The sequence below is a fragment of the Carassius gibelio genome, chromosome B22, assembly GCF_023724105.1.
Source record: "Carassius gibelio isolate Cgi1373 ecotype wild population from Czech Republic chromosome B22, carGib1.2-hapl.c, whole genome shotgun sequence".
In the NCBI taxonomy this organism is placed as follows: domain Eukaryota; kingdom Metazoa; phylum Chordata; class Actinopteri; order Cypriniformes; family Cyprinidae; genus Carassius; species Carassius gibelio.
This window is the reverse complement of record NC_068417.1, coordinates 7516081-7535943: the sequence shown is the minus strand read 5'-3', so window position 1 is coordinate 7535943 and position 19863 is coordinate 7516081. Positions and strand designations below refer to the sequence as shown.

The window sequence follows — 19863 nt, the reverse complement described above, 5'->3', positions numbered from 1 at the left end:
TCATTTTACAGTATCTGTTCGAACCCTCTGAACATGAATATATACGTGTATTGACAAAACACTGCAGTGTGAAAAACTGATCACTTTTGGCATATGCATGAAAAATTAATTTATTTAGAAAATTCAGAGGAATATTTATACTGTTTTGTTAGAAATAAATAAGTAGGTTTTATAAATATGGACTGTTCTTGAGCAATCATGAGTTATTAATACAATTCCATTCATTTAACTGGGTTAACACTGATAATAATCAGAATATATGATCCTATAAATTTCATACAATCATGGTTTCAAATGTAAATTTGCATCAATGTTGACAAAAAATAAATATATTTTTTTGCATAATTTGTAATTCATTTTGTGGTCTTTTTACATTTCAAAGAATTTCTTCATATTTTAATCTTTTTAAAAGAAGAAATGTCTTCACATTCACTCAAATTGCTGATCAAATACAATTTAGTTTTAGGTGAAAGCTATGACGTTATGACTGTTTTATAAAATAGGGATTCTTCAGGTCCAGAAGGAAGAGGACAGCAGGAATAGCAATCATATTGAGTGATTGAGCTCAGATCATCGGCCTCACTTCACTGGTCATCTGGAGAGAGTGAGGATGAGGTCAGCGTGACATCAGGTGTTTGTGATGACGGGGTGATGATGTCACACTCACCGCGAGAGCTGATTTGATGATCAGCAGCTGGATGGAGACTCGTCCTCCCTCCTCCGGACAGAGGGTCTTGAGCTCGTCTAGAGTCATCCCCAGAAGCACTGAGCCGCTGACGCCTCCTAAACACCGCACCGTACTGACAAACACAGAAGAACAGCCTCAACCTGCTGAGTAATCACATACTGAGTGCCAACACACACACACACACACCCGGTGAAGCACCTCTCATGTGTCTGATGTGTTCAGATGTGTGAATCTGGTGTCTGTACCTGTCCTCAGTCTCCGGCGGCAGTCTGTTGCTCTACACACACACACAGAGAGAGCACTGAAACAGCTGAGTGACAGGATGATCATGTGATCGAGTGTCCGGTGTGTGTTCGTACCGTTTGTTGTGTTACAGGCGCTCGAGCTGGCTCTCGTTTGCTTGTGTTCTGGCCAGCAAACGCCTCGATGTCAGTAATGAGGTGATTCAGGATGTCCTGCACACAGACGAACGCTTATAATCTCTCATAATTACGTCAGCGGCCGGTGAGTTATTCTGTCATCCACTCTAGGAGTGTGCTATATTGACAAAAATAATATCTTGATATTTTCTGGGATTTATCGATAATGATAATCGATCATGATGATATTTTGCTAATATGTTGCAGTTGAACTGACTCCTCAAGTTTTTGATATTCTTCATAATCTGTGGTGGTGATCAATTCACACTCATAGAAATTAAACTTTTTTACCTTTATAAAGCCATTTTTTTTAAGTGTGCATTATCTTTTGAGTCAAATTCTTACATTAAATCAGTGAATTAAATAAATAAGTCATTTGGGCTTTTACCAAATAAACAAAATCAGAATCAACACAATTCCTCTTTGCGGAGGAAACGCAGAAGCTGCATCTGAAGTGGCATGCAGATGTATTTACACACTGTTTAATGCAGGGCATGAATGCATTTAACCTACAGTTAGAAATGCAGAAATTATTTATTAAACATTAAACAATAAATACTGATATCTGGAATTATTTCAATTATTAAATATACTTTAATTGCACAATTGAAAATGCCAGCAGGTGTCAGTAAGTCACTGGTAATAAATGAGTCACTGCGACTGAACCGAATCATTTCACCATTCACTCAGGAACAAATCAACATCATGTCACTCAGAGATGCAGAACAGCTGTTTAATGTTTTTTCCACGATGTCAAATCGCACATTAAAAACAACAATTACGACATTATTACAGATGATATATATATCACACACCCCATTAACACTTAACACTTAATTCCTCTCCCTCTCTGTGTACGGCTGCGGAGGGGGCGGGTCCAGTTTAATGGGCGGTTCTTCTGTGTGAGGGGGCGGAGCCACTACCTTTATGTAGGCGGAGTTATTTCTGGAGGTGGGAGGAGTCGGGACCGGACTCTCATCTGGGGACCACAGACAAACCACTGGTTTTAGGGAAGGAAAAGTACAATATTTTTCATTTAATACAGTTTCTCTTGAAAACGCATCATGTTTTCCGGACGTCTCACCATAATCCGGAGCGGCCCAGTGTTCGGGAGGTTTCTGAGGAATCAGGTGGAGGAGATGCACCTTTACTGCAGAATCAGATCACAGATCTCATCAGCGTGATACGTCAAGATGATTACCGAGCAGACGAGCTGATGTTCTTCTTCTAACCTGCCGTTCGTCAGTCTGTGATCCTCTCTCTTGATCTGCAGGAGCCGCTCCAGGTCTTTCTTCAGATAATCGGCCTGAAGAACACATGAAAATCTGGTTTACTGTGAGAAGCACTGAGACGCTGGACTCATCTAGAACAGCCTTCAGATCCAGAAGACTGCTTAACTGCCACGACTCCAGGCCCTCCTGAACACAACAACAACAACAACAACACTGTGAGAAAGATGAGCTTCTAGAGCGCTATAACAATAGACAGAAATAATATAATACACTATATACATTTGAAGATGTTTAGATATCCAATCAACTGTAATACCGTTAAATACAAGCGAATAACTAGATTTAATATTTAGATATCACATTGTATATTAAAGTTACATTTTTAGCTGTTTTATAATTCAATGTGTAGATTTAGATGTAGTTCTATTTTTTACATTAATAAATTCCTTAATATTATAGTTTAATATTTTGATACATCTAGACTCAAAATGTTAGATGTATTTAGGTGTTAAGATTTTAAAATATCATAAATGGCATAAAAATAATGTAATATTTAGACATATTTAAATGTAATATTTAAAATTGGAGGACAAACTGTATAAAATTTTTTATTTTTATTAAAACAAATTTGTTTTTTCATATTTTGTATATATATTTTTTTTTTGATGATGCACATAAATGTGAAAAAACACAATATAACAATAATACTAATCTACATAAATATCTATATGTAGATAATTAATGATTATTTAATATATGTTAAGATACATTAATTACATAGTGTATAATTATAGACAATTTAAAAATGTGCTTTAATATATATATATATATATATATATCATATTTCATACAGATTCATAACATTTATGATAAAATAATATATGATAAAGTTATATTACATTACATATGTATTTTTATCTATTTGTTTTCCATTTATTTATTATACTATTACAAAAAGCTAAAAAGGCCTAACTCTAGCTTGCTCTATTCTTTTATCTGTTCAATCTATTTTCTTTTTATTTATTAAATAAAAATTAAAAGTGTCTGCTAAATGACTAAATGTAAATATACACACACACACACATAATAAAGTGTGGTTAATCTCTATGTCTTTATAGATGTTTGTATAGTCATGTCAGTGAGATGCCGTCCTGACCTCGGTGTGGATGTCGGTGAGCAGCAGCGCTCCGTCCTTCACCTCCAGCAGGACGTCCTGACCCCACACTCGCCCCGAGACATCCGGACACCTCAGCCGCTCCAGTCACACACACACGATCAAATGTTTCTCTAAGTCACCATAAGTCTGGAGATATGTTTTTTCAGAGGCTTTCTAAACATGCCGCTCTTTTGTCTGAGACACAAGTGCAACGGTGACAGATGTCCCTCTAGAAATGCGTTCAGTTTTGACGTGAACAACATCTTTTCCACATTGGTGTTCTCCTTTCCTGCAATAATGGTAACAACAACAGCAGCAGCGACGCATCTAGTGTCTTCAACGGGATAGTCTGACAAAAACAGTCAAATCTATGACCCTCACATCGTCATCACATCTCATGTGACACTGATAAGACTGCCTCCTTAACACACACCTAAAAATTGAACACAATTTATTTGCATTTGATGAATATTCAAATGTATTTATTTGTAATTAATTTATTTTTGTGACGCCCCTACCGAACAACAAAGTTGCGAAGGTTTCTTTGGAAATGTATATTAGGTTACAGATTACAAGTTACCTTATCTAAAATAAAATGAGTATTGCAACTATTTCAATTATTTCATTAATGTAACGTAACTGATTACACTTGATTACTTTTTGATTACTTTTCTACATTTCTAACAAATGTTTTCAACAGTTAATAATTCTGAATCACGCTCAGACTCCTCAAAATCCTTCGTTACTTTAAGATTGTAATCATTTCATTCACCACTGATTCAGATTCTAGCACCTTTGAGATCATTCAGAGGTTAAATACAGACATAAAATCATAACAAAACCACAGTTTTTGAAATCGAATCGTTGCATGGCTAACATCAAAAACACACATAAACACCTTTCCTGACACTATATCAGTATTCGTTGAGCTAGCAGCAGTGTGCGGTCGGTGGTGTGTATAAACAGCTTTGAGTTAATGATCATCTGGTCTCAGGGTCAGTCCTCACTGTTTACTGATCCTGCGCTGGGTCTGGATAAACCTGACAGAGCAGAGACGCTGTGGGAGAACACACGGTCAGACAAACAGTGTGAGGGTCTCACACACACACACACACACACGCGCACACGCACACACACACAGAGCCAGTTCTCACCTGGAGCCGAGTCATTCAGGATAACCTCTGGAGCAGCCGAACGGACTCGAACCCTGCAGCATGAAGACAGCACCTGAACACAACACTGCTCCATCAACATGCACACACACACACACGCACAGACACACACACACACACACACACACACACACAGAGAGCCAGTTCTCACCTGGAGCCGAGTCATTCAGGATAACCTCTGGAGCAGCCGAACGGACTCGAACCCTGCAGCATGAAGACAGCACCTGAACACAACACTGCTCCATCAACACACACTACTACACACACACACACACACACTGCATTTACATTTAAATGTAACAAATACACACACATACATACATACTTATATGTGTGTGGGCTAAATATGACCTTTTATACATTAAAGTCCTAAGTTATATACAAATACACATAAAATACCATGGTAAACTCATCACTTACAAAACATAGTATTATCAGAAATACCATTGAATATCATGCAATTTTTGAAAACACCACAGTATTACCACGTGAAGCCTATGGTACCTTTACCTTTGTTCATATACCATGGTATTTCACATGGTACTGTAAGGTGAACAATATCATGTTTTTCACCAATTTTCACAGTGCTTGCATAGTAAGGTACTTTCCAAGGACCTTAGGTAACGTTTTATGGGAATAACATGGTACATCTGGTTGTGTAAGGCAGAAGAAAACCACATTATTACCATATCTTCAGAAGAAAGTACCATGGTATTGTCTGAAATACTGTGCAAATGGCACAGGATCTTGATTTTCATGGTACTACCATTAAACATCATCAATACACCAGTACAGTAGCACTTATACCGTGGTATTTGTACTGTAATACTTGGCAAGAGTGTTTCATGTTCTCATCTAAAGTCAATAATAGATTAATCACTGTAGCTGCCGATCATAAACCACGATCTACAGGAACATGACACAACAGCTGGAGAACCACACGAGAAAACCTCAAAGATCCAATCACAGACACACACAGATGAACACACAGACCACACCAGTCCTAACACGAGCAGAAGAGGTTTAGATGTGATACTAACATCCGTTTGAGCTCTTTGAGAAGATCCAGACCCCTGAGGTTCATCTGGAGACTGGAAACACTCAGACGAGCTCGTGGAGATGTCTCGAGATCTTCTCACAGTGTGAGGAACAGCAGGCGCTCCTGAGGTCAAAGTCTTAAAGATGGGAGGAGAAATAACAGACTGATAAACACAGCTCCAGATAACAACCCTTTAAATGTCTCGCTTTAACAAGTGAGCAGTTCAGTTTGATATGAGCTTAATCCAGATCTGTTACACTAACTTTTGACGCTCTAGCGGTTAATAAACAGAACTGCTTGCGTGTTGCGGAAGAACATCGTAGCCGGAACTACTTCTCTCTGTTTATGTCTATGAAGAATCACAAAGGTACTGGGTTACTCCGCCGCGGTACTCCCGAAGCAATCTAAAATAGTCCGAATATAAACACTTATTATAGGTGCACCCTAGTGATTCAGGACAAGCTAAAAACACGGTTTGGAAAATGGATTCATGGTGTACTCGCTTATTATATGCATTTTATATACTTTGAACACAAAAAAAAAGTTACGGACCGCAGCTCTGATTGGTTGTTTCTTACCAGGAGCGGACAATGTAATTAAACCCGGATATTAAATTAAACAAGCTATATATAAATACTTGTTTAACAGAGGAAATATTTAGGGATTACATATTCAATTATATATACTGATCTCATATTTTAATAACATTTTATAGACATGTATATGTCACAAAAAAACAAGATACATATTAGTTATTCAGAAGTGGTTTAAAATTTAGATTACATAGTAAAAGTAATTTATTTGATATTTTGAAACGTAATATATTACATTATAAGTTGTATTTAAATGTCAAACTACATTATTACACATTTTTATCATACATTTTAATATTAATTTTGTAATATTTGAATATTATATATTTAATACAATATTGTATTATTAACTTGTTTAAATATATCTTGACAAAAATGTGTGTGTGTGTGTGTACAAATAAAAAACAAAAGTACTCTGGATGAAGGAAGAACAAGAGCTGTCAGTCGGTTGGTGTTTTTCTCTTTTATTGTGATAAATCCATACATTAATACATAAATCTACATGACCGGACGTCAGACACATGCTGCGGTTAAAATCACACGAGAGTGTAGGATGCGTCTGCAGTAAAAGCGGAGCTGTGTCAGTGCTGCGTCTGCGACAGCTGCATGCTGGGAGGAAGAGGCCAGTTGTCCTGGCCCTGGTGCGTCTGCAGGAGCCGGTACAGCTGCTTCAGGTGCGTCACGATGTTGTCCTTGATGTCCGGGATGGAGATCTGCAGCCGCACGCTGCCGCTGTCGAAGGAGCGCGTGCAGTCGCCCGAGAACATCTCGCTGATCATCCGCGCCACCACCGGCACCACCTGCACACACACGCACACAGTGACAAACACACAGTGACGCGCACACACACAGTGACGCGCACACACACAGTGACACACACACACACACACACACAGTGACACACACACACACAGTGACACACACACAGTGACACACACACACACACACACACACACGGTGACGCACACAGACAGACACACACACACACACACACACACACACAGTGACACACATAATGAAACACACACACACACACAGAGACAGAGAAACACACACACACACACAGAGACAGAGAAACACACACACACACACACACACACACACATACAGAGACAGAGAAACACACACACACAGACACACACACACACACACACACACACACACACACAGTGAGTGAACAAGCCACGCCCACTGATGCTTCTGATTGGCCCATCTGCTAAAATCTGAATAATTTATGCAGCACCACAAAGATGAGCTATTTTTAATTTGGTAAAAACAACCAATATCAGTTTATTTTATATGAAAGACATATTTGCACATGCTTCTGAATGATTCATTATATTTTATTGGTTATAATTCTGATCAATAATAGATCAATACATACATAATTGTCATATTTGGTGGAAGGCAGAATCAAAGTGGGATTATTTAATTTATTATTTATTATAAAAACATTGTATTTGTATTTTAGGTGATGTTCATTTTTGGCTTCGACACGATCAATTTACTCAAATAATAATAATTTGAAACCATTTGAACGATTGTTTTTTTTAAACTGTAAGCATCAAAATAAAAAGTAATAATATATAAATTAAATTAAAAAGTGCTAAAAATAATGTAATGCATTTAAAAATGAGGTACATTATATCTGCTTAATGTCTAGTCGCTATTGATTAAAACATCAAATTATCATGAATGCTTGTTAAACATCGTGTGTTAAATCCTCTTCGTGTGACATTTTATTTACTCATTTATATTAAATAATTTGATGTATATATTTAATACATTTATATTTGAAGGTTCACAATTCATAATTCCTTCCATTATTGGTCTGTAATGTTATATATTGGTAGGTTCATAATGCACTCCCTGATAACAGAAAGTGCCCGTGTCTGTGTGTTTACATCTGCTGTGTGTGTGTGTGAACGAGGTCTGACCTGCACCATGATGAGCTTGCGTTCACGGGGTCTGCCGTCAGGCCACTCCTCTCCGAAACACAGATGAATGTCGTAGAGCGGAGACTCGGACGACAGCATCCCGCGCTGGTGAGCCACCACGCCTGCACACACACACACACACACGATTCATTACACACCAGGCCCACATGACCTGGTTTTATGCTGGCCACATGTGACTCACCGCTGAGGAAGGACTCGAGGCAGAAGAGCTTGACCCTGTGCTGGCGCTCGATCAGGTTGGGGGTGTTGGGGTTGGGTGCGCAGGGGCCGGACCAGTACACCTTACACTGACACAGACGCACGGCGTAGATGTCGTGTCCGCTCACCTCCAGGATGAGGCCGCGGTCCATGACGTCCAGCAGGCGGCTGGTGAACACGCGCTGCTTGTCGTTGGTGATGTGTTCGGTGGAGGGGAAGCGCACCTGCTCCAGACTGACGGGGCCGAACAGCTCCTCCTGGTTGACGATGGGCCCCAGATCGCCGTAGAACAGACGACAGCCCTGCGGGTTACTGACGGTCACCGGAGGACACACCTCCTTACCGCGGTAGTAGAACTGCACCTCCAGGTCCGTCACTAAACACACACACACACGCAGGGCATTGTGGGGGATCTCTCAGCAGATATCACATTACAAACATTCACAGTTCAGACCACAGTGTCAATTAAACACGCAGAACTGTATAAAAAGGATGATGTAAAAAGGATGGTTCTGGTCCTTGATTCTGATTGGCTGAGCTGCGTCCAAAGCTGTTGTAAAATACTCTACAAACACATGCCTTTGTTTACTTCTGTGTGTTGCTCGGCAACCACTTCACTGGAATCACAACTGTTTCTGAGGAACTAGATTGTTTGGTGGAAGAATACTGTTTTTATTAATATCATTACGCTTTATTTGCTCGGTTTTATTCTGTGAAACCTTTTATGGAATAACCGTTTTATAAAAGCAATAACCTCCGTGAAGCCGTGGTTTACAGTGAATTTATTAAAGCTGGGGGGGTTTCAGGCAACAATGCCCCTTTGATGTTATAAATTCACTGTAAACTACAGCTTCTTGAGGCTTATTGCTTTAATCTGATATTATGTTTTATATAGAGCTGCAAAGGAAAATTTTAAGATTAAAATATCAATTAAATGTATCATATTTTGTACCATTTAAGGACAAAACATATTGAATTATATAAACACATTAATTTAAATAACAAAAAAAAAAGATTAAGATCAAATTGTCAATTAAAATGTTCAAAACCTTTACATTTATATTTAACACATTCACCAAATTTCATAATGACCAATTTATTCATATTTATTACATACTTATTTCAAATTTTTTTTTATTTGTATTTATCAATTAAACTTGTAAAATCACAATATACCGAATTTGACATTAAATACAATTTGTAAATAAATTAATCAATTATCCATTAAGATCATCACTTACTTTTGTTGAATGTGAAAATATATTATGAATTTGACATGTTCAGTTGACAATGTTTTATCTTACAAATATTATAATTTAAGATTAAACACGTTTAAAATTGGTCACACGTAACATTATTTATGAATATTATTTGTATTTTTAATATAAAGGCATTTGATCGGTGTATATTTGTTTACTGTTGTAATAAGTGTTTAGTGCAATTAGTTGTATGTTGATGATAATGCAACTTTAATGTGCACTTCTCATGCGGTTTTGTTTAGCTCTAATGGTGAATTTCTGTTTGTTTGTCTGTTTTTGAGTGAAAAATGATGCAATAAACGTAATAAAACGTCAGTGAAGTATTGGTCATCATTCAGATGAGGTTTTATATTGGCCTTTTCCTTCATATAGCTGGTTTGACATCTGTTGTGAATGGAGGAAAAAAAAAAATTGGCCGATAAATATCGGCGGCCGATAAATCGGTACATTCCTATTTTATTTATATATTATATTATATATATATATATATAAAAAAAAAACACACTCGCACTCACTATTCATATTCTATCATCTCGTTTTTTTTTTGGTTGTGTGTGTGTGTGTGAGTGAGTACTGGGCAGCGAGCTGATCCAGGTCTCCGGCGTGGCGAACATGGCCTCCAGCGGGGTTTGCGTCTGCAGCTCCATGGGCGGAGGCTGCATCTCCACGTCCTGCGGCTCCTTCTTGGGCCACACCTCCACCGAGGGAGGAGCAGAGGGAGGGGGACAGCTGGGCGGCTGCATGGGGGACACGGAGCCCGGAGGAGTCCAGACCGGCCCCAGAGGAGACGAGCTCATGCCTGCACACCAGACACACACTCAGACAACAGCAAACACAGCAGGGTTCGTCTGAGAGCATCCTGTGACGACGCCGTACCGTGAGGTGGATACGGAGGAGGAGGAGGCTCGGGGGTGTCAGGAACATCGTCTTCATCACCGTCAGACTCGTACGTGGGAACCGAACCTGTGCTCACAATCAAAGACTCACATACTGAATACTTAATTCAAACAGTGTGAGAGATTAAATTAGTTTGTATTGGTACTAAACTCGTGTAAAAAATGTATAGTATAGTAATAATTAAAAAGAAATAATAATTTCAAAGTTGTCTACAACCAAAATTCATTCTACTTTGATTAACTATTTTTGATCCAATTCAAATGTCGACTACCATGTACTTTTTTAAAGTATTACAATTTTTGTTCCTAGTTCTTTTATGAGTATAAAATAATACAGTTTTGGAAATAGCATTTATATCTAAGAAAAAATAAAACATTTCATAGGGCCTTAAACATGTATTTTTTTTTATACTTTATATAAATTGCTGTGGAAATGTTTCCTGATTTTAATTAATTAGACATCTTTTTTTTAATAAATAAAATTTAATTTAACCATAAAAAAATAGAGAAAAATTTAAACTGAAAAAACAAATTAAAAAAAAAAAATTTAACATATTTCATCAGGCCTTATACAAATACATATATATAGTTTTAACTAATAAATAAAGTAATAAAAAAATCATATTTCCAACAATTAAAGAATAAGATCATGTAACAGGACATACTTAAAAACTATTCATAACATGCAGTTAAAATGGTTGATCCTAATTCTTTTAGGAGTATAAAATAATACAGTTTTGGAAACCGGATTAATATATATTTTTTAGCTTTAACTTGTAAATAAAGTAATGTAAAACAGGTGTGTGTGTGTGTGTGTGTTACCGGGGTTGCTGGAGGTCTGGGGGATGTCACACACGTCGTAGATCTTCAGCGGTTTCATGGGAACCTCTTTGGTCCCGTCGTAGATGAGGTTGAACTCTCGGCTCTTGTTGAGGGCGCACCTCAGCTGAGCTTTCCATTTGGCCGGATCCGGCTCGTCCACGCCCTCCTGATACTTCCCCGTCTCCACGGCCCAGGCCTGACACACACACACACACACACAGAGGCTCAGATCGGTCCCGTCCCGATCCGGCCGCCCCCCAGGCCTCAGGACCCCTCTCTCACCTTAAAGATGGTGTTCTCCTCCTCCTGCTGCGGCGTGTGGCGCGTGGCGTGTTTCCAGGGGATCTGGAAGCGTTTGGCCTCGCGGTCCAGCCACACCAGACCCGGAAACGTCCCGGTGTCCACCTGAGACACCAGCCAGGGCTTGAGCCGCACACGCCGCGGGTGAGAGGACATCACGGCCTTCTGGAGCGAGAGAGAAGAACCTCTATAGACACATTCACAGTGTGTTTACTTACAACACGCTTTACCATGATACTAATATTAGACTAATTCATACACATTTGACCATTTTAACAATAAAATCAGTGGGAGGAATAACACTTAGATGAGGCTAAAAAAATAATGGAACTGAGCCTAAAAACACTAATCACATCTGATTTAAAAATCATTTTTCATTTTGAATACATTTGGTATTATTTATAATGTGATGTTGATTAAATATTTCAATAATTTATTAAAATATGATATTAACAATATGACTTTCTATAGAGGAAAAACACAAAAATGAAGCTTAAATGTTCAAACTGAGCCTAAAACACATATTTTTTATAATACTTTTATTTTAAACACTTTTTTTACGCTTATAATATTGTATTAATACATATTTTATTTAAACGTCATTAGCATTACAATAATAATAATTAATAAATAATATAAAATTATTTATTTTAATGATATAAATACTTATAAATAGTTTAATGATTTAATAATATAAATAACAAAAAAATAATTAATAAAAAATATTTAAAAATATTACATCTATTTTATACATTTATTATTACTAAAATATTATATTAATCTGACCCTCTGTAGGAGGAAAAATACATAAATGAGGCTAAAAACAAACAAACAAAATATTTCATAAAACTAACATTTTAGTTTTTTTTTATTTTAATAGATTTCAATTGCATTAACAAATATTTAATATATTTTTATACCTCAGAAGTGCAGACCATTTGAATAATTACTTTAAAAAATATATCATATTAACTTGATTCTGTAGAGTAAAAACAAATAAATGAGGCCAAAATTATCAAACTGAACCTTAAACACTAATGTTTAAGAAAACAATTCATTTTTTATAATAGTTTTATTTTTAATATTTTTTATAACCATTTTATAATGCTTATAATACAGCATAAATTAATAAAAATTTTAGCATTTAAACATTTTCTAAAATATTATAAAAATTATAATAAAGTTGTATTTTTTATAAAAAACATTAGTGTTATTTTGGTCATTTTAAATGATATATTAACAAATTAAATATATGTTATTCATTGTTATTATTATTAATAAAATATTATTTTAACATGTTGACCTTCTGTAGTAGCGAAAAACATAAATTAGGCTAATAATAATCACATAATAAGTAAAAAAACTATTCTCTTTTTATTTGTTATACTTTTTAAATATAATGATCAATATTATATTAATAAATACAGTATTTAACCAAATCCTATTAATACAGTAACCACATTCTGCAGGAGGAAAACACTTACAAAACTAATATCTGATAAATAAAATGAATATTTTTTTTATATAAACAGCAATTTTATATGACCGAGTATATTATATTTGTATTATAAGCAGGAGCATAAACTTTACTGAAGTGACCAGATTTAAGTTTCATAGCTTGATCGCAAACACAGAGCAGATGGAGTTCATTTTAATAATAATATGATTATTAAATCATCGTATAATCAGAAACATGAGTCATAAGTCAATAAACAGAGTAAAAGTAAATAAACAGCCGGGGACTTTCGATACTATCACTGAAATCCTCCTTGTTTTCGATAAAACACTGAAACTTAGGCGGTAAATCACATTCTAGTGTGTTGTGTTTCTGGAGAGAGGGAGAAAGTGTGCAGAAATTAAACATAAATGTGTTTGAAATATTAATGAGTCCCACCTGAGTGTTTCAGGAAGCGTCAAAGCAGGAAAACCCAGCAATCCTGAGGCCTTGACCGCCAAAACGCGCGGATCTCTCGATGAATCCGCGTTAAGTGCTCGAGAACCGGTCGTTAACCGGACAATGCGCTCGCAGCCTCCCCGTGGGTGCGTGAGAAAAGCGCGAGAAGCGAGTTTCTCGTGTGTTTCAATCTCTGCTACAAAGTTTCACCGTCCACCGAAACTCAGGTACAGCCGTGACGTCACGCGCGCGCGCACCTCCGGCGCACACGTATTCATTACTTCTTCTTCTTCTCCTTCTACTGGTTTTATGTCGAGTAATCATAAAAGATCATTGTATTTATAGTTAGCCTTAAGATAAAGGCAGTTAAAGGACCTGTTTATTGACTGCTGAGTGTTTATGTAGTCTTCGCTGATACTGAGCACAGATTGAATCAAATCTTTCAGCTAAAAATTACAAATAAAATGTCATTCAGTGTGATATTTAGCTTTTTTGACGTATAAGAAATGTTATAAAAAACCGCGTCAATTTATTTTTATTGTCTACAAATATTTAGTGTAAAAATATGCTAACACTAAAATGTTACTAAAGTAAAACTATATATATATGTGTGTGTGTGTGTGTGTGTGTGTGTGAAATCGTGATCTGAAATTGAAATAAATAAAAATAAAATAATATAAATATTAGATGAAACACGAACTCAAAAAAGCATAACTGAATGTTGTTGGGTTAAATAAATAAGTTTAAGTCGAAGTAAAGCTACAATGAAACTACAAATTAATGAAAATTGAAATCTGCAATTCAAATGAAACAAAATGTCAATATAAGATAATAAAAGTGAATTGAAAATACTAATAAATACTATCAGTATATATCAAAAATGTTGAAAAAATAAATATAAAAGTGTTAAAGTTAGTGTAGTTTTACACATAACTGATCATTAGTTTTATTTTGCATGTATTGTATATGAATAAACTTTGCTACAAATATTTGTGACATGAATACCAGACAGCATTGATTGTCTCATAGTTTGAGGTTGTTTATTACTCTGCAAACAAAGAACAGGTTCAATGTTTTATTTTATTTCTAAAAGAGAAACCAAGTGTAAAATGACAGTAACATTATAAATGACATCTACAGTATATAATACTGCGTTTCATTAGATAAATAACATATGATTCCCTATATATATATATATATAAATATATACACATGCCAGGACTGAAGAGTGGTGTCTTGTACAGGAGTGAAGGTTTCAGTGTGTGTAAGTGCACTTGAATGAACTGGGCTTCGGTCACTAATGTTATTCTGTGAGATCGCTGAGTGGTGAGAAATACAGAAAGACGTCATCCTCGGCAGGTCTGGGGTCAGTGCAGCTGCTGCTCGGGGTGGATCTCGCTGTAGATCTTCTTCACGATGTGAGTCAGGTCCAGACTCTGAGTCAGCATCTTCAGCAGAACCTCGTCGGCCTGGATGCCCTCCATGAACTCCTCCTGCGAGAGTTCACCTAAACACACACACATTTACATCACTGTATCCACTAGAGTAATTCACCTCCGGACGGAGAGATGGATGGATAGACAACCGTCTCCATTGAGGTCGATCCTGTCGAACACCATGTCTGTGAACTCCTCGGCGGAGATCTCCTGCTCTGCTCCACTGATGGCTCGGACGGCCTGCGGAGGAAAAACAGCAGCAGATGAGGGCAGGTGATCCTCTTACGCAGACTCTGAGAGGAAGACGGGTCACGGCAGACACCTTGAAGATGAGCAGCAGCTCCTCGCGGTCGATGCAGCCGCTGCCGTCCACGTCGTAGAGCTTGAAGTACCAGCGCAGCTTCTGCTGAACGCCACCCTTCAGGACCAGGCTCAGAGCCGCCACGTACTCCATGAAATCAATGCAGCCGTCCTGACCACACACACATTACACATGACTATAAACACCCAATACAGACAGACTACACATCACATGACGCAAACTGTAGTCAGTAATGTCATATAGATCGGTTTCGATAATGTAACCGGACTACTTTTGGATTACTTTTGGATTACTTTTAACCTGCTTTGTTTTTTTGGATTACTTTTGGATTACTTTTGACCTGCTTTGTTTTTTTGGATTACTTTTGGATTACTTTTGGATTACTTTTGACCTGCTTTGTTTTTTTGGATTACTTTTGGATTACTTTCGACCTGCTTTGTTTTTTTGGATTACTTTTGGATTACTTTTGACCTGCTTTGTTTTTTTGGATTACTTTTGGATTACTTTTGACCTGCTTTGTTTTTTTGGATTACTTTTGGATTACTTTTGGATTACTTTTGGATTACTTTTGACCTGCTTTGTTTTTTTGGATTACTTTTGGATTACTTTTGACCTGCTTTGTTTTTTAGGATTAATTAAATTGGATCATTGTAATGAATAGGCAAGGAGAAACAAATTGTACCTCGCTCTCTGTTTTATATATATATATATATATATATATATAAAATTCTCCATTTGTTGTATTTTATTTGTTGACCTGCATGTCAGTGACCATTGAATTGAATGTAAACATGCAAATGTGAAATATTAACATGGTATAATTAACTGAAAGGGGATTTTGTCCCCAATTCAGAAGCATTGATCGCAAATTAATTTAGATGACATTTACATGGCAATGCTATATTGTGATTATTCAACACTAAACAGTAGAAATGTAAACTGTAGTAACTGTAATCTGTTTAAGAGTGTTATAAGATGTAATAGGCTATAATCTAATTAAGTACTACATATATATTTGAAATATAGCCTATAAAACGTTTTCAGGTAAAGTGTGTTTAGAAATACAGAAGCCGGTGTGTTAAGCAGATTAGCGGCTGTGATGGGTTTTACTCAGGATCTTTAGTCTTGTGCTGTGCTGCAGTTTATCTGAGTTTACCGTATTAGAGTAGATCTCATTACCCACAATCCTCAGCTGAACCGAAGCAGAAGGGACGTGAGGTGATCCATGAACTCATTTTACCTTCACCTGTATATATTTGTGTTATGGAGGCCCTTAAAGATATTTTACTTTAGTGCATCAAACGAAATGATAATATGAGAAATGCTGAAATTAAATAAATTCAGTTTATATATATATATATATATATATATATATATATATATATATATAATTTCAGTTAAAGTGCATTCTATTTCAAGTGACACAAATGTATTATTTACTCTTTATAAGTATTTATTTGTAGTATTTATTTATTATAATCTAATAACCTTTGGGATCTGTTGTACATTGAGGAATCTGGTTGGTAGTAATCCAGATCAACACTAAAAACACCTTTCTAAAACGTTTTCAATAAAGATAACATAATTAATGACAGTAAAATAATAATAATAATAAAAAATTATAGTGAAATAATAACTTTTTAAACTTTTGAATAACACTGAGAATGAATAAAGGCATAAACAGATGGTGATGACATTAAAGAAAAAAATATATAGCTATAATTAAAATAAAGTCCATATCTAATAGCAGGCGATATTAAAGTTTCTGTAGCCTCGACCTGATCCTAAAACTAACAACACAACAGAAGGGTGGATGATGAAAGCGCGTCTCACGTCGTTCATGTCGAAGGTCCTGAACATGGTCGTGACGTACTCGTTGGAGGTCTCGGACAGATTCTTCAGACCGAAGAACTTCTTGAACTCGTAGAAGGTGAGCTGCCCGGACGGACACTCGGTCATGAACTTCCGGTACCACTGATGAGATTCACACGCGCTCAGCTCCTGCAGAGTCGAACCGGGAGCGTTCCCCATCCTGCCGCCGCCGCAGCTGCTGCTGTGTTACCGGAGGAGGACAGAACCCGCACTGACAGAAACACGAGCTCAGCGCGCGGACAGCGCCCGGGATCACCGCTGACGTCACGCGCCCGGCTGCTGCTTTCAGCGAATCATCGCTCACCTGCTGAATGTGTCAGCAAACACACTAGTTAATACACTATCTATCTATCTGACAATATCTATCAAGGTTAACCCTTGTTAATCAGCTGTCATTTCCCACTGATTTGAAGAATAAATTATGGGTAGGGTTAGGTTTAGGGGCAGGGATTGGGTTAAGTCTATATTTTGGACAATAATGTTGGTCCAGGATCATCAGAAGATGTTGATTCAGGAACATGTCTTACTTGGCAAATCACGGCGACCATATATCTTTCATCTTTGCATCACACATATAATTCTGTAATTGTAAAAGGCCATTATTTATATTCAATGATATGAATCTATCAGTTAAGATTATATGGGATACATACAGCGCCTACTGACATTTTGACAACAATTACTGTTTTATCATTGTTGTAGGGTATAGGCTGTTTTTCCCCTCATTGGCTGTGATTTTCCCTTGTCACCTGCAGGACTGCCTGTGATTGGACTATCTTTTACAGCCATCATGTATTTTTGGCTGATATTATTGTCACGTTTGTAATATATTTAGTTAACAATGAAGTGAGAGAACCCTAACCCTAATCATAACTTAACTGAACTATCTTTCTCATTCCATTGACCGACTGACAGAGGCTTATTTACTTTATAATAATCATGTACTTATAAAGCCCTGAATGGTTTAGCACCTCAGTATTTGAATGAGCTCCTTTTACATTATACTCCTCTACGTCCGCTACGTTCTCAAAACTCAGGCAATTTGATAATACCTAGAATATCAAAATCAACTGCGGGCGGCAGATCCTTTTCCTATTTGGCGCCTAAACTCTGGAATAACCTACCTAACATTGTTCGGGAGGCAGAAACACTCTTGCAGTTTAAATCTTGATTAAAGACCCATCTCTTTAACCTGGCATACACATAACATACTAATATGCTTTTAATATCCAAATCCGTTAAAGGATTTTTAGGCTGCATTAATTAGGGAAACCGGACCCACAGGAAACAGATGATTCTTCTGCACAATCTGACTTTGCTGCAGCCTGGAATTGAACTGCTGGTTTCGTCTGGTCAGAGGAGAACTGGCCCCTCAACTGAGCCTGGTTTCTCCCAAGGTTTTTTTCTCCATTCTGTCACCGATGGAGTTTCGGTTCCTTGCCGCTGTCGCCTCTGGCTTGCTTAGTTGGGGGTCACTTCATTTATGGTTGAACTATGGTTTATCTGTGTTGTGAGGAGTAACAGTTTAATACAAATCAGTGTATCTATAATGAGTCTACAGATAATGAGATGTTTTAGTTGTTTACCATATAGTGACACCACATTCCCATTCTCTATTGATATCAATCTTTTGACCTTGCACATTTGACGTGTGGTCGGCAAAACAAGTTTAAAACTCTCTCACTTTTAAGAATGAAGTAGAATATTGAAGGATGACGCAGAATAAAAAAAACAGACTGGAGCACTTGAATGAGCTGTACAGCTGTAACAGAACACACACACACACACACTGCAGAGGCGCTGGTGCTGATGTAAATGTAGCTAAATTTCCTTTCATTTCATCTCCTTTTTTTTCAAAAAGGAGCATTTATTTTTTTAAATGGCAAAAACCAGGAAGTGACATCACTTGAATGCTTTCTAGAGTACAAAAACTGTGAACAAGACATTGCTTAACAAAATTAACAAAAATATTTAGTTTGACTTTCAGATGTTGAATGTTTATCAAACCTCCTTTCGCTGACCATTTGCTCAAAACAAGAAAAAGGAAAACTTATTTCAGGATTTGTTTTGTACATTTGAACATAGAAAGTTTGAACGTGATATTTATTTGTTTATGATTATGTTTATGCAAAGTAAGAATTTAAAAACTGAAAGAACCAATAAATTGAGTTTAACCAAATCTTAATGTATATGTTCTAGCTCTGTTTTATATGAAACACGTTTCATCACAGATTAATAAATAAATGCTGTTGTGATAGTAAAGGAATAATACACACACATATATATATATATATTAGTTTATAGTGTTGAATTCCATGGCTTTAAACTAAATGAAATGGTGTTTGAGTGCTCCCCCGGTGGTTTAAATAATGCAGACACTTGTTATTTTGTCCCTGCGCGTTCACCGTAGTTCGTCAGAAAACAAGCGAAGCTGCAATGGGTAAGCGCGTCTCCTTCCTCTCTGTACATTGGTTAATAAAATGTAATTTAAGTAATTAATATCATTTATATGATTGTACCTGTGTGGTAACGAGTACGTTAAGTAAAAAAAAAAACTTAAATGTTAAATGTTTTGCATGTGTGACGACAATGATTGAGTAGAGCTTT

General features: G+C 36.7%; 2 protein-coding genes and 2 long non-coding RNA genes across 9 annotated transcripts; all 4 read right to left on the bottom strand.

Annotated features, from left to right (window-relative positions):
* Positions 1 to 101: 101 nt before the first annotated feature.
* LOC127987778 (uncharacterized) lies at positions 102 to 3912 on the bottom strand. Of its 3 annotated transcripts, XR_008161378.1 has the most exons (7): positions 3496 to 3912; positions 2340 to 2525; positions 2192 to 2257; positions 1923 to 2086; positions 1048 to 1143; positions 668 to 800; positions 102 to 595 (listed from the first exon to the last, which is right to left on the bottom strand). It is a non-coding gene; the product is annotated as an uncharacterized LOC127987778 (long non-coding RNA). The 3 variants fall into 3 exon arrangements; XR_008161376.1 differs by having other exon boundaries at positions 103 to 595; positions 2192 to 2525; XR_008161377.1 differs by having other exon boundaries at positions 103 to 595; positions 2192 to 2413.
* Positions 3913 to 3980: 68 nt separating this feature from the next.
* LOC127987799 (uncharacterized) lies at positions 3981 to 6242 on the bottom strand. 3 transcript variants are annotated; one of them, XR_008161411.1, is made up of 4 exons: positions 5708 to 6242; positions 4819 to 4903; positions 4650 to 4722; positions 3981 to 4535 (listed from the first exon to the last, which is right to left on the bottom strand). It is a non-coding gene; the product is annotated as an uncharacterized LOC127987799 (long non-coding RNA). The 3 variants fall into 3 exon arrangements; XR_008161409.1 differs by lacking the exon at positions 4650 to 4722; XR_008161410.1 differs by lacking the exon at positions 4819 to 4903 and having other exon boundaries at positions 4650 to 4734.
* A 505-nt stretch (positions 6243 to 6747) lies between these two features.
* LOC127987719 (interferon regulatory factor 6-like) lies at positions 6748 to 13938 on the bottom strand. 2 transcript variants are annotated; one of them, XM_052590109.1, is made up of 8 exons: positions 13627 to 13938; positions 11715 to 11897; positions 11433 to 11628; positions 10591 to 10677; positions 10289 to 10513; positions 8439 to 8831; positions 8237 to 8358; positions 6748 to 7099 (listed from the first exon to the last, which is right to left on the bottom strand). In XM_052590109.1, the coding sequence occupies exons 2-8, from the start codon at positions 11886 to 11888 to the stop codon at positions 6881 to 6883; spliced, it is 1416 nt and encodes a 471-aa protein (XP_052446069.1). In that variant the 5' UTR covers positions 11889 to 11897; positions 13627 to 13938; the 3' UTR covers positions 6748 to 6880. The 2 variants fall into 2 exon arrangements, with proteins under 2 accessions (XP_052446069.1, XP_052446068.1); XM_052590108.1 differs by having other exon boundaries at positions 11715 to 11919; positions 13627 to 13908.
* A 702-nt stretch (positions 13939 to 14640) lies between these two features.
* LOC127987759 (guanylyl cyclase-activating protein 1) lies at positions 14641 to 17488 on the bottom strand. Its single transcript, XM_052590164.1, has 4 exons — positions 17218 to 17488; positions 15385 to 15534; positions 15212 to 15302; positions 14641 to 15133 (listed from the first exon to the last, which is right to left on the bottom strand). The coding sequence occupies exons 1-4, from the start codon at positions 17413 to 17415 to the stop codon at positions 14994 to 14996; spliced, it is 579 nt and encodes a 192-aa protein (XP_052446124.1). The 5' UTR covers positions 17416 to 17488; the 3' UTR covers positions 14641 to 14993.
* Positions 17489 to 19863: the final 2375 nt, after the last annotated feature.

Excerpts from the sequence above, each read along its gene's own strand:
- LOC127987759 (XM_052590164.1), bottom strand. The coding sequence starts at position 17,415 with ATGGGGAACGCTCCCGGTTCGACTCTGCAGGAGCTGAGCGCGTGTGAA. Across the intron at positions 15,535-17,217 it reads GGACCTTCGACATGAACGAC|GACGGCTGCATTGATTTCAT; the intron begins GTGAGACGCGCT and ends GTGTGTGGTCAG. Across the intron at positions 15,303-15,384 it reads AGCTGCTGCTCATCTTCAAG|GCCGTCCGAGCCATCAGTGG; the intron begins GTGTCTGCCGTG and ends TTTCCTCCGCAG.
- LOC127987719 (XM_052590109.1), bottom strand. The coding sequence starts at position 11,888 with ATGTCCTCTCACCCGCGGCGTGTGCGGCTCAAGCCCTGGCTGGTGTCT. Across the intron at positions 10,678-11,432 it reads CCAGACCTCCAGCAACCCCG|GTTCGGTTCCCACGTACGAG; the intron begins GTAACACACACA and ends TTGTGAGCACAG. Across the intron at positions 8,832-10,288 it reads CTGGATCAGCTCGCTGCCCA|TGACGGACCTGGAGGTGCAG; the intron begins GTACTCACTCAC and ends GTGTGTGTTTAG.